The following is a 12,057-nucleotide window of genomic DNA, read 5'->3' as shown; positions in this document are numbered from 1 at the left end:
TAGTCTAATTGGCACACAAGTTAATGCATCTTTACTTCATTGCAATAGCCACAGTATCCCTCACTGTCATTGTAAACTGCTTTACAGCTACATCTGATCTTGTCTAGAAAATTGGTAAAAGTCAAAGAATTCCATGTCTCATTTGATACGAGGGAAAGATAGTTCCCTCTTCTCGCCATTAGTTGCTACACAAGTAATACTGGAATTTCCTATTTTCTAGAAGGTTTTGGTGACTCTTACCTATTTCCTGTATCATAAGCCATGTATGTTCCATTATGTTCATATCAGGGGTGCCCTCTGTACTATGACCAAGACCATAACATTTTACCAGTCGTCTTCATTCAATTTCTAAGCAGCACTTAGGAGGACCAATATATCCCTCCTGAGGTGCAGTGCCCAGAACTGAATGCAGTACTCTAAATGGGGTCTAACCAGAGCTTTATATAACTAAAATAACTTCCACCTCTTTGTATTCCAGTCCCCTTGAGATAAAAGCCAATATTGTGTTAGCCGCCTTTTTTTGTATCTGTCCACTAATTTTCAGTGATTTCTGTATTTGGACCTCTAAAACTTACAGCTTCTCCACAGAATGCATTAATAACAACATGATGGTAAAACCAGGAACAAATGCTTGTTTGCCAGATTTAATACATTAGTAAAACTGAAGTGATCCCAAATATAATGTTTCTCCTATGGAAGCAGAATTTGAACTTTAAGTTTTAATTATATCATATCACATCACTGCCATTTCACTTCTGTGAATTATATTAGTTACTTTTTATGATAATCCATTTTGTGGTTTCATGCTTCTTTAAAACTGCTTTTGTTCTGTCAGGCGTACTGTGGTGTGCCCAATAATTGATGTGATTAGTGATGACACATTTGAGTACATGGCAGGATCAGATATGACCTACGGAGGATTTAATTGGAAATTGAACTTCCGCTGGTATCCTGTACCTCAGCGAGAGATGGACAGAAGGAAAGGAGACCGAACTATTCCAGTTAGGTAAGTAGTCAGTGACGACTATTTGGCGGTGTTTTTTTTTGTGCAGATTTGTAGAAAACATGATTTTGTATCAAAACAAAGGGGCAGTGTAGTGATTCAAAAAAATCTGAAGGGTTTCTTTTTTGCTGTGCTTAAAATCATTTAAGTTTAATACATTGTGTGTGTGTGTTTAAACTAGTCTAAATAAAAGTGCCATTATTCATAAGTACATCTGAAACTAATAAATGAGCACTTTACCATTTACATTAACCATTCAGTCAGTAATCCTGCTCAGTAATTTAATTGAGGCAATTTTTTTTACAATTTACACTATTAAAATGCTGGCAATACATCTTCAAGAACCAAGGTTAAAATCTGTCTTCTTTGAAGCTTCACTTATTAGAAGGAATTCCAACTGTTGAACTGAAAAAGTTTTTGAAAGCTTTAAACTCTTATAAAATTCCAATCAGATGAGGTAATGTTCATGTAATACGCCTAAAGTGCAATTTAATTATATTTTATGAGCATGCAGATTAAACCCCCCCCCCCCCCCCCATTGCAACATGTTGGCTGATATATATAGTTGACATCAGGTTATTGGAACCATTTGTATTTAAATCTGCAGTTTTACTAAACAGGTATGTCAATTAAATGGAACTATTTCTTTCCATTAGGGCATCCAAATTTAAAGTTGCATGTGAGCACGCTTTGTTAGTTTAAACATTGAAATTGATAATGTTAACACAACAAGAAAACATTTCAAAAAGACAGACATATTGAAGGACATTTTTGTTTTTTTCACTTTCTAATTTTCTCCTCCTCCTCCTCCACTCAAGATGTTGCTCCTTGCCTAGATACAGTTCTTTGGGCACTGAGTGCCCTCTGGTACCTTGCCCAATTAGCTCTTGCTCTGAAGTGAGCCTTGACAGTGAATGATGATAGACTATTTTACTACTGAAATATCACAGCCAGGTCTCTTCCTGCCCATGCTTGACATTCACACATGTGCAGTCCTAGGAGGGGATGCTGTATAGCTTTCAGGAGTGGCCATTTTCTTCCCCTTTCTGCTCCCCCCAGCTGAGATCAATTAATTAAATACAGACGAGGGATATTTTTTTATTCATTCACGGGATGTGGGCGTCACTTGCAAGGCCGGCATTTATTGCCCATCCCTAATTGCCCTTGAAAAGGTGGTTGTGATCTGCAATCCTTGTGGTGAAGGTACTCCCACAGTGCTGACTTTGTCATAGCGGTTGATACAACTGAGTGGCTTGCTAGGCCATTTCAGAGGGCAGTTAAGAGTCAACCACATTGCTGTGGGTCTGGAGTCACATATAGGCCAGACCAGATAAGGGCGGCAGATTTCCTTCCCTTAAGAGCATTAATGAACCAGATGGGTTTTTGTGACAATCCGCTAGTTTCATGGTCACCATTATTGATACTAGCTTTTTAATTCCATATTCATTTAATTAACTGAATTTAAAAACCCCAGCTGCCGTGGTTCGAACCTGCGTCTCCGGATCATTAGTTCCGGCCACTGGATTACTCGTTCAGTAACATAACCTCTATGCTACTGTTCCCATTAAATGCAAGACCTTCCTAACTTGTATGGCTCAGATACTCAGCTGAGCCATCAGTGCAGTTACAGAATCTTTTCTAAACTTGCATTCTTTCATGGGTATTTGGCTACGCTAATTAAAACTGCAGAAGTGGTGATGGTTCTCTTGGGTATAAGGAAGCACCCTTACAGATTGCAGCAAACCTTGATGTACCAGTCAAAACATAAATCAAAGTTTAATGTGGCTAATTCCAATGGAGGGAGAAAAACAAAGTAAAAATGACAAAGTAAATAGGAAAGGTAAAAGCAATGGAACTGTGCTTACATGAATGCAAGCAGTCTGACAAATAAGATGTGTGACCTGGAAGGACTTGCAGGGCATGAAAGATTGGACATCCTTAGTATCACTGAGCCATAGTGGAATGATTCCAATCCATGGGATACATATTTGGAAGAATATAAATTGTTTAGAAGGGACTGTATTGGCAGAAAAGGAGGTGGTTGGCCACCCAAAAATAGCAATTACTTTAAATTTACTTCAACAAACTTGACATTTTAATATATCAAACGATTTTGGTGAATTACATTGTTTTCAACGGAAACAGTGGACTAAATTTTCCCGTTTGCGGGGGGGGGACCTGGGAAATGGTGGGAAACCCGGAAGTTCAGGGTTCTCGGCATGCTGTGGAGTTTTAACTCCATAGTGTGCATATGACATGAAGGGCGGGTTTCCCACCTGGAAGCCAGCCTTCATTGACGGGGCGGAGCGGGGTGATCCGATCCCTGACCCCCAGCACTGAGTCGCAATCCCCGAAATGGGGTGGGAGCGGGTCCGATTCCTGATCCCGGGGCTGAGTCGTGATCTTCGGGGGTGGGGGGGGGGCGATCCTTGATCCCGGGGGGTGCGGGCTGATGGTGGGTAAGCTTGGGGGCTGGGAGGAAGCACTTCTGCTCCTCCCTGCCCACAAGGATTGCTCCCTGAGGCTGAGGCCGCCTCGTTGCAACTACCGGTAATTCTGAGCCCCGAGATTCTCGGCCGCAGTAAAGTAGCATTATAACATTTAAATTGCCAACTCCCCTGCCCCCCCCCCCCCCCAGTCCTGCCCCACCTGAGTGACAGGTGAAAGTGGGCGGTTTGGGATTGGTTTTACATTTTTACAACTTTCACTCTCTTCCTCCCCCCCCCCCCCCCCCCCCCCCCTCACACCTCCAACCCCCACCTATCTTTTCTGTGAAAATTCTGGTCATTATCTCTTGCAATTTTAACATGTTGCTATAAATATATATATTTTTTTAAACTTGCATTTTGATTTTAGAACACCCACTATGGCAGGAGGACTGTTCTCAATAGACAGAGATTACTTTGAGTTAATAGGAACATATGATGCAGGCATGGATATATGGGGAGGAGAAAACCTAGAAATATCTTTCAGAGTAAGTATTCAATCATTTCTTGGAGCAGATTAATCTTATGCAGTACCAGTAGATGTAAGATTTATATTGCTGTTTCACAGACTTTTATTGCTTATTTGTTAATATTGTAAAGGACTAATTGGTTATATTTCTCCTGATTTATTTTTGGTTTCTTGAAGATCAGGAAGTTTTTTCAGGGTGATCATCCTTGGATCTCAGCCTTGGTTGAATGGTATCACTCTCGTCTGAGTCAGTCGGTTCAAGTCCCACTGCAGATACATGAGCAGATAATCTAGGCTGGCACTTTAGTGCGATACTGTGGGAGTGCTTCACTGTCAGAGGTGCCATCTTTCAGATGAGACATTAATCCGAAGTTCCATCTGCTTTCTCAGGTGTACTATTCAAAGAAGAGAAGGAAAGTTCTGCTAGAGCCCTGGCAAACATTCATCCCTGAGCCAACACCTACAAGCTAATCTGATCATTTATTTAATAGTTGTTTGTGTACAAATTGACAGCCATATCACCTAACCTTACAACAGTGACTACCCTCAAAAGTGTTTTCATTGCCTTAAAGCGCTTTGGGACATCATATAAAAATGCAAGTTTGTCACTCTCTCTCTCTCTCTCTCTCTCTCTCTTTCTCTCTCTCTCTCTCTCTCTCTCTCTCTCTCTCTCTCTCTCTCTCTCTCTCTCTCTCTCCCCCCCCCCCCTGCTCCTCTCCTCTTCCCCCTCTCCCCCGGCCCCTCTTTCTTCCCCCCCCCCCCTCTTTCTCTCCCTCCCCGGCCCCTTTTTCTCCTCCACCCCCCCCCCCCCCCGGCCCCTCTTTCTTGCCCCTCTCTTTCCCTCCCCCGCCCCTCTTTCTTGCCCCCCACCCCGCTCCTCTTTCCAAAATACTATCTGGCTAATGTGACTGGTGGCTAGCAGTTGTAAGTATTAAGTTGTTAACTTAACATAATTGTTAACTTTGGATCTTGGACTTGCTTTAGAGACCTAATCCTCATCCTGCTTGCTGTTCAGCTTCTTATAGAACAGTGAACATGTTGCTGCACTTTGTCATTGAAACCCTGTTGGCAGCCAGCAAGTAGCATGTTTGAATAATGAATCCACAAGCAACTCTGCTTGGGTTACTAATGTGCAAAACTATCCTGGTGTTAACACCAGCTTTGTGCTGATTACATTATGTTTAAAAAGTGTTAAAGGTGTCAAGGTCTAATAACATATGTATCTTTTTGATATGATTTTAATATCTTGTGCAGTTCTACATTACAACAGTAAAAAAGTATTTCATTGCTGTAAAGCACTTTGAAACATCCCAAGGTTTTGAAAGGCGCAAAATAAATGCAAGTTCTTTCTTTTTTTCTAGATCTGGCAATGTGGTGGTACTTTGGAAATAGTTACTTGCTCACATGTTGGCCATGTATTCCGTAAAGCTACTCCTTACACTTTCCCTGGAGGTACTGGACAAATAATAAATAAGAATAACAGACGGCTCGCAGAGGTCTGGATGGACGACTTCAAAAATTTCTTTTATATTATATCACCTGGTAAGTACCATCAAATAAGTACCGGAAATTCAAGTCAAGTAACTTTTCCCACAATATTTACATTCCTACTTATTTTTAAATAAAGAGAAAATAAGCTGAGCACACATCACAAATAAAATTAAATTGCTTAAAAGATATTTAAAGAAAAAAACAACACTGTTGATTCTCATGGCACTAAAAAACTTATTCCAGTATTGTTTGGTTCCCTTTTTTAAGAGTTTCTTGTACTCGGGTACTTTATATAACTTGGGAGAGTCAGCCATGCATGTCCAAGAGATTCTCTCGGGTATTGATGGGTTTGGCATTCAGACTGACACCTAAAAGTGATTTATTAAATTGATAATTTTATTTCCAATGTAACTTATCTCTTCTTCAGTCCACCTGGACTTATCTTTGCTGCTGAGAAGGTAGGTGTGTAGCCTACATCCAGACCTACTTAATTGCTCCTTTTAGAAAGAAAGACTTGCATTTATATAGCACCTTTCACAACCAGTGGACATCCCAAAGAGCGTTACAACCTATGAAGTGCAGTCACTGTTGTAAACGCGGCAGCCAATCTGCACACAGCAAATTCCCACAAACAGCAATGTGATAATGGCTAGATAATCTGTTTTAGTCATATTGATTGAGGGATAAATATTGGCCAGGACATCAAGGATAACTCCCTTGCTCCTCTTCGAAATAGTGCCATGGATCTTTTACGTCCACCTGAGAGAGCAGACGGGGCCTCAGTTTAACGTCTCATCCGAAAGACGGCACCTCCGACCAGTGTGGCACTCCCTCAGTACTGCACGGAGTGTCAGCCTAGATTTTTGTGCTCAAGTCCCTGGAGTAGGACTTGAACCACAACTTTCTGACTCCGAGGTGAAGGTGCTACCAATTGAGCAACAGCTGACACTTATCACTTATCAGTTATCGTCAGGCTGGATTGCTGTGTACTAGTTTACCTGCCTCCTGTCATCTGGGAGACACTGTTGCCTCAAGTTAGCAACGCTCAGCTCAAATCAGGAACTGAACCCAGTGGAAAGTCAAACCCATGCCCTTCCATTCTATGCCACTGAGCATTACTGTTCCAACAATGTGACCCTGCAATGTTCCCATCACTGCTCTAGTTCACCCACCTGTAAGAAACATTGGCCGGAATTTGTGGTCAGCAGCGAAGCAATGGCGTTCGCTGCTGGCCCCGAAGTAAGCTTCCCATAAAGATTTTGCGGTCTCTGGCGAGAAGTTCAGCTTTTCTGATGTGAAATCAACGTAACATAATGGGGGCCTAAGGCAAGCTGCAATGACATCAACAAGCTGTCTAAGCAGCCAAACACAATGCAGAATTCTCAAAGACTGAGAACCAGGAAGTGAGTAAGCTCATTTGATTCTAACTTTTTAATAATGTTACAGAAAACAAAACAAAGTTAGAGCTCTTGCATGGGGAAAATGTAAACCTGAAATAAAGATGAACAAACTTAAAAAAATATATATATATATTTTAAAAAGCTTTAAAGTTTCTTAAATATTATAATTTTTATTAAAATTGATAAATTTGACACCCCACAAAATTAAAATTTATTTTTCAGGATCATAATGTTTGTTTAGCAGTCAATAAGCTGTTAAAACCTCAGTTACACCTAATCCAAAAGGGTATTTAACAGCAATATTACTGCAGAAGAGCCAAAGTTTTTGTCAGTTTACCTGATTTCACAGATAATGTTTGGTGGGGGGGGCACAGTGCAACCAGCGTCAAGCAGTGAATGACTGACTGCAACTTCAGGATTTCCACGTTAGGATGCTCATGTGTTAAATCATGAAGTTGTGGTCAGTTTCAATGGGGTAATAACCGCGAGCATTGTTCGTTCGCTATTATGACTCACTGCAAGTTCTGGACCATTGTTACTTTAACTTTACAAGATGTCACAATTTTAATGAAACTCATTAAAAACACACGGGTAGAGTTTCTGCTAAGTTGCCCTAATCAGCACAAAAGATCGAGGAATTTCAAGCGCAAGTTCCTTCCAGCACAAATCCCGTTTCTGTTGTTTTTTGTGCTGATATAAAAAAATATTGTGCTGGAAGCCGGCCCTGCCTACAAAACTGGCCATGCCTCCAGATCAAATTAATCAGCATGGCGAGTTTCGGCAATTTGCGCCCTTTTGCGGATTTTTGAGTAAGCTATAAAAATTAAACTTTTTTTTAGGTGCAAGGGCGCTAATAGGCATTGGGAACTTACTATGTAGAAAATTATTGGCACAGATCTGCATTCTAACAATGTGCTGCAATTCTGAGATACCTGAAATGCTGGGGTAGAGTTTCCGCTTTGGATGCAATCAGCAATCTGAGCGCAAATTAAAAGTTTTTTAAATACTAAATATTTAATTTACTAAGAAACTGACTAGTGTACACCAATGAAACTATTAAATGGTTCTGTATATTTTTTTCAGTTGCTTAAAATCAGGTTGCTCACAGGTGGTGGACTAGACACACTTTTTTTTTAAAAAAAAATGCTTAGTAAGTTCCCAGAGCGGAGGGGAACACTGATCATGCATTCCTTAAAAGGAATGGAAGTAAAATCTAGAGGCTGGTTACAGAACTCAAGGTACTGATCCAAGAGCAGATTCCCTTCTAAAAAAGATACTCAATTGTAGGTGTGTTGGATCATGGGTCTCTACATGTTCTCTACTTGAATGCTAGCTCTTTGGTTCCAGAATGTAAAACCATATACCACTGATGAGGAATGCTTTTGATTCTGAATGATCTGAAAACAATACTTTTTTTTATACTTCTCAGCAAGTAACATAGTGGGCTCAATTTTCCCCAGTGATTTGCACTGTTTTGTTTGGCCTAAATTTTAAAAATCCAAGTTTCCCCAATCTGTGTGCCAGCGTAACTCGGTTACGATTTCTTTAGGATTTTTTTGCGTAACCTGATGTCTGCGCCAGTTTTTCACAATTATGGAAGTTTGGCTAATTTAAATTCCTCCTAGGACGGCGTATGTGACAACTCCCGAAAAACCTTCTGGGCACCAAGAGAAACCAGCGCACATTAAAAAATCAGAGCAGAAATACGCCATTATTTTTATGCGAAGTTTTGGAGAGAGTCAAGAACACACATATCCATAATCAAGCTTAAATTTTTAAAACTTAAAATGCAGGAAATGGAAGTTTAATGGAATTCTTTAAGTTTTCATTTTTTTTAAACTGACACGCCACACCAAACGTCTCCAAGGTCGGAGTGTCAGCCGGCAAAATCGGTCCCTCACCCACCCCACTGATGGTGTCCAGGCGTAATCGGGTAAAGTCGATGCTCTCTGCACACATTGCTATCATCTGAACCACATCTGTTACATCCTGCGCCTCAGGCGAGCGCTGTCGAGCTCTCCTTCCCCTCCTCACCCTGGGTATGCCTCGCTGCATCCCACTGGGACCCGCAGCCTCGGACAGTGGGGCCTTGGATGTGCCTTGCTGTATCCCACTGGAATCCCCAGCCTCGGAAAACAATGGAATATCGCACCAACACTCGTACCACTCAGGAAAGGGCCTAGCACTTCAATGGGCGACACCTACACCTCCTCCAGAGGGAGTACAACAACGGGGCCTTCATCCATTCCCCCGCCCCCCCTCCTCCTCACCTCCGTGCTCTTGGTCTGGAAGGTGGGATTGAAAGATGGTCTCCTCTTCAGGCTCGTCCGCGTCTGAATAATCTTCTGCATCGTCGGGATTGGCCTCAACTTCTGCAAAATATAACAAAACAGACAAATGGTTAGCAGCAGAGGAGGGGGCAGGGTGGGTGGCATGAGTAGGCTCACACAGCGCAGGCAGCAGGCTGATTGGAAGGACCATGATGAATGATAGCACATTGCATCAACCGAAGCGTAGCTGACGGAGACATTCCCATGAAACGAAGTATGGCTAGCCCGCGCAGTACTTAACATTTAACAAAGCCAGACTGTGGAATTTGCAGGATTTACACTCTCCCTCAAGTGTGGGCCCAGCATGTGGAATGGTAGTTGCATTTCGCCATGCAGGACCCATCAAAGCAGCGACCCTGCCTTCCAAGGGTGTCGGTGGCTGCAGATTTGCCGGGCCTCCTCCTGTTCAAGTTCTTTCTCATTTGTTGTGTGCCACTTTTCTCTGCAGTGATGAAAGCTAACTTTCTGCTGGGTGGGACATATACAGATTTATAATTGCAATTCCAGTGAATAAATGAAAATATGACTTGCACTAACTACTTGACCAAGGTCCTGCCACTTTTTGCACTGGCCTCCAGATCTCGGTGTGGTCACCATCGCAGAATAATCTTGTGCAAGTTGGTTGCAGCATTTCTTCATTTCTTTTAGTGGAACTTTTATGTGACCTCTGCTGGTGTCCAACTCATGCCATCTGGCCTCAATCACAGTAACTAGTGCCTCCACTTCATCCTGTAAGAAATTATTCTTCTTTGTATCTTGTATTGCAGCTCCGATTTTTACACTGAGAATTAAAATTCTCACACACAACTAGCTTTTTAAAAATGGCCGAATGCAGATTGGGAGCTGTACTGGGCATGTCCGGCCATAGGAATTTCGTCACAAACTTCCTTTTTTATTCACCCATACGCAGAAGGGGCGGCATTGTTTTTTCGGCGCAGACATTAGGCCCCTCCCCCCGAGGCTACAGGACAGGCTGCGCAGTGCCAATTTTAAAAAATAAAACAGGGAAACTTGCTACTTTTTCTTTTGGAGTAGTTAGGGCCAAGAAAAATGGGCGTAACTCTGGCAAAACGGTATTGGGAAAAATTGAGGCCAGTAACCTTACATTTCAGTAGAAAGGAAAATGCAAAATTGGACCAGTTTTTTTTAAATTTTAATTTCCTTCAGTGTATCACTATTTGGTATGAGACCACCCTATTCAGTTGCAGTTCCTGATCAGCAGTTATGTCGCAAAAGACCACGCTTCTATGATATATTATAGCTGGTGTTTAGTACTCAAAGATCAGCTGTAGCAAAGGTCAGATTTAATGCAGAATTAGTGCTACATTGCAACAGTGACAATACTTTTTTTTTAACATGCTTAATTGGCTGTAAAGCACTTTGAGACGTCTGGTGGTCATGAAAGGCGCTATATAAATCCAAGTCTTTTTTCGTTAGTATCCTGACAATGTATCTAGAGGAAAGAAGCACTGTACCATGTGACTCTTCCCTTGCACTTTGTCCTTGTGATCTCACAATACGTGTGCAAGAATAACAAAGGGCTCTGAGACTGCAAATTCTTTTGAAATGAGACCCCCAGTAGTTACAGAAGAGATTGATCACTTCCTTGCCTTCCTCTCCCGATGCAGAAACAAAAAAGTTTAGAATGAATATCCAGAGCTGAAAGCAGAGACTTTGCAATACTAAAGACCCCAAACCAAGGGTCACGCTTTCCTTTTTAAAAAAAATAACACAAAACTAAATTAATTGGAAACTCAAAGCTTTGTCTGTCTGTTAGTATGCCCTTCTTCAGATTTGTAGGCTGCTGTTGCAGACAAACAGATGATGGGCACAGTTTATATATTTGATGTAAATTTAATGCTGCATGAAATGTTACCCTTATATAGTAATCATATGCATTCTTGTATAATTCTCTTGCATTTGTGTGCTAATCTGAAAACATAACCTAAACACAAACATTTCAATATTAGTAAGTAACAGAAAAATGCAGTTGCTCAAAATCTGAAGCAAATGCAGAAAATGCTGGAATCACTCAGCAGAGGCCAATCAGTATCTGTGGATAAAAGAGATAAGGTAACATTTTGGGTGCAATTGTCTTCACCTGAACCATTAACACAAATATTTTATCTGTTTCATGATTTACTGTGCTTTGGTTCTAATTCAACAGGTGTTACAAAGGTTGAATATGGAGACATAACAGCTCGCAAAACATTAAGACAAAAGCTGTCATGTAAACCTTTCTCTTGGTTCCTGGAAAATGTTTATCCTGATTCCCACATTCCACGGCATTATTTCTCCTTGGGGGAGGTACGAGTTATAGCTTAATTTTGTCATTTTCTGAAAAATATATATTTAGTCATAACTACTCTATAGCCAGTGCTGTCACTATTTTCAATTCATTGGCCAGTTGTCATTGTGTGAACGTTCAGTAGAGTACTAAGTTATTGTGAAGTTCTCATGAGTGCTGATTTTGCTGTTGATCACTGTGCATGTTTATTAATTTGTGTAAAATTCTTGTTCAATTTATCTGTTTCATTTGATTCACAAGGCTGCATAATTGAGAATTTTATTGATCAAACAAAAGTAGTGGATAAAATAAAGGTTAGTGCCATTCTCAAATGCAATGAGTCTGTTCTAGTGAAGGGGGTAAAATCCCCTCTCTGTTAACTTTGTTATTGTCAGAAGACTGGAATTATAACCAGGTGTATTTATGAATAGTGGCATACTAATAGCAATTGTTACTCAAAATTTTGCATTTAAATTGAAAAAACAGCACATGCATGTAATTTTGAATGGGCCACACAGCCCATTAAAGGGGCCACACGGCCCAAAAAAACATTCCAGGGAACATTGCTCAGCATCCTATTCAACTCCTCTC

General features: G+C 41.1%; 1 protein-coding gene across 3 annotated transcripts in view; it reads left to right on the top strand.

The window, feature by feature from the left end:
• Positions 1-12,057, top strand: part of galnt1 (UDP-N-acetyl-alpha-D-galactosamine:polypeptide N-acetylgalactosaminyltransferase 1) — a 258,714-nt gene that overhangs the window by 215,629 nt on the left and 31,028 nt on the right. For all 3 annotated transcript variants that reach the window (XM_070881133.1, XM_070881132.1, XM_070881131.1), the window contains 4 exons: positions 836-1,006; positions 3,860-3,977; positions 5,320-5,500; positions 11,347-11,486. In XM_070881133.1, coding sequence (XP_070737234.1) covers positions 836-1,006; positions 3,860-3,977; positions 5,320-5,500; positions 11,347-11,486 — 610 coding nt within the window. The remainder of the gene's footprint in view (positions 1-835; positions 1,007-3,859; positions 3,978-5,319; positions 5,501-11,346; positions 11,487-12,057) is intronic.

Source organism: Pristiophorus japonicus, chromosome 5, assembly GCF_044704955.1.
Source record: "Pristiophorus japonicus isolate sPriJap1 chromosome 5, sPriJap1.hap1, whole genome shotgun sequence".
Classification (NCBI taxonomy): Eukaryota; Metazoa; Chordata; class Chondrichthyes; family Pristiophoridae; genus Pristiophorus; species Pristiophorus japonicus.
The sequence above is the reverse complement of the archived record's forward strand: the minus strand, read 5'-3'. Positions and strand labels throughout refer to the sequence as shown.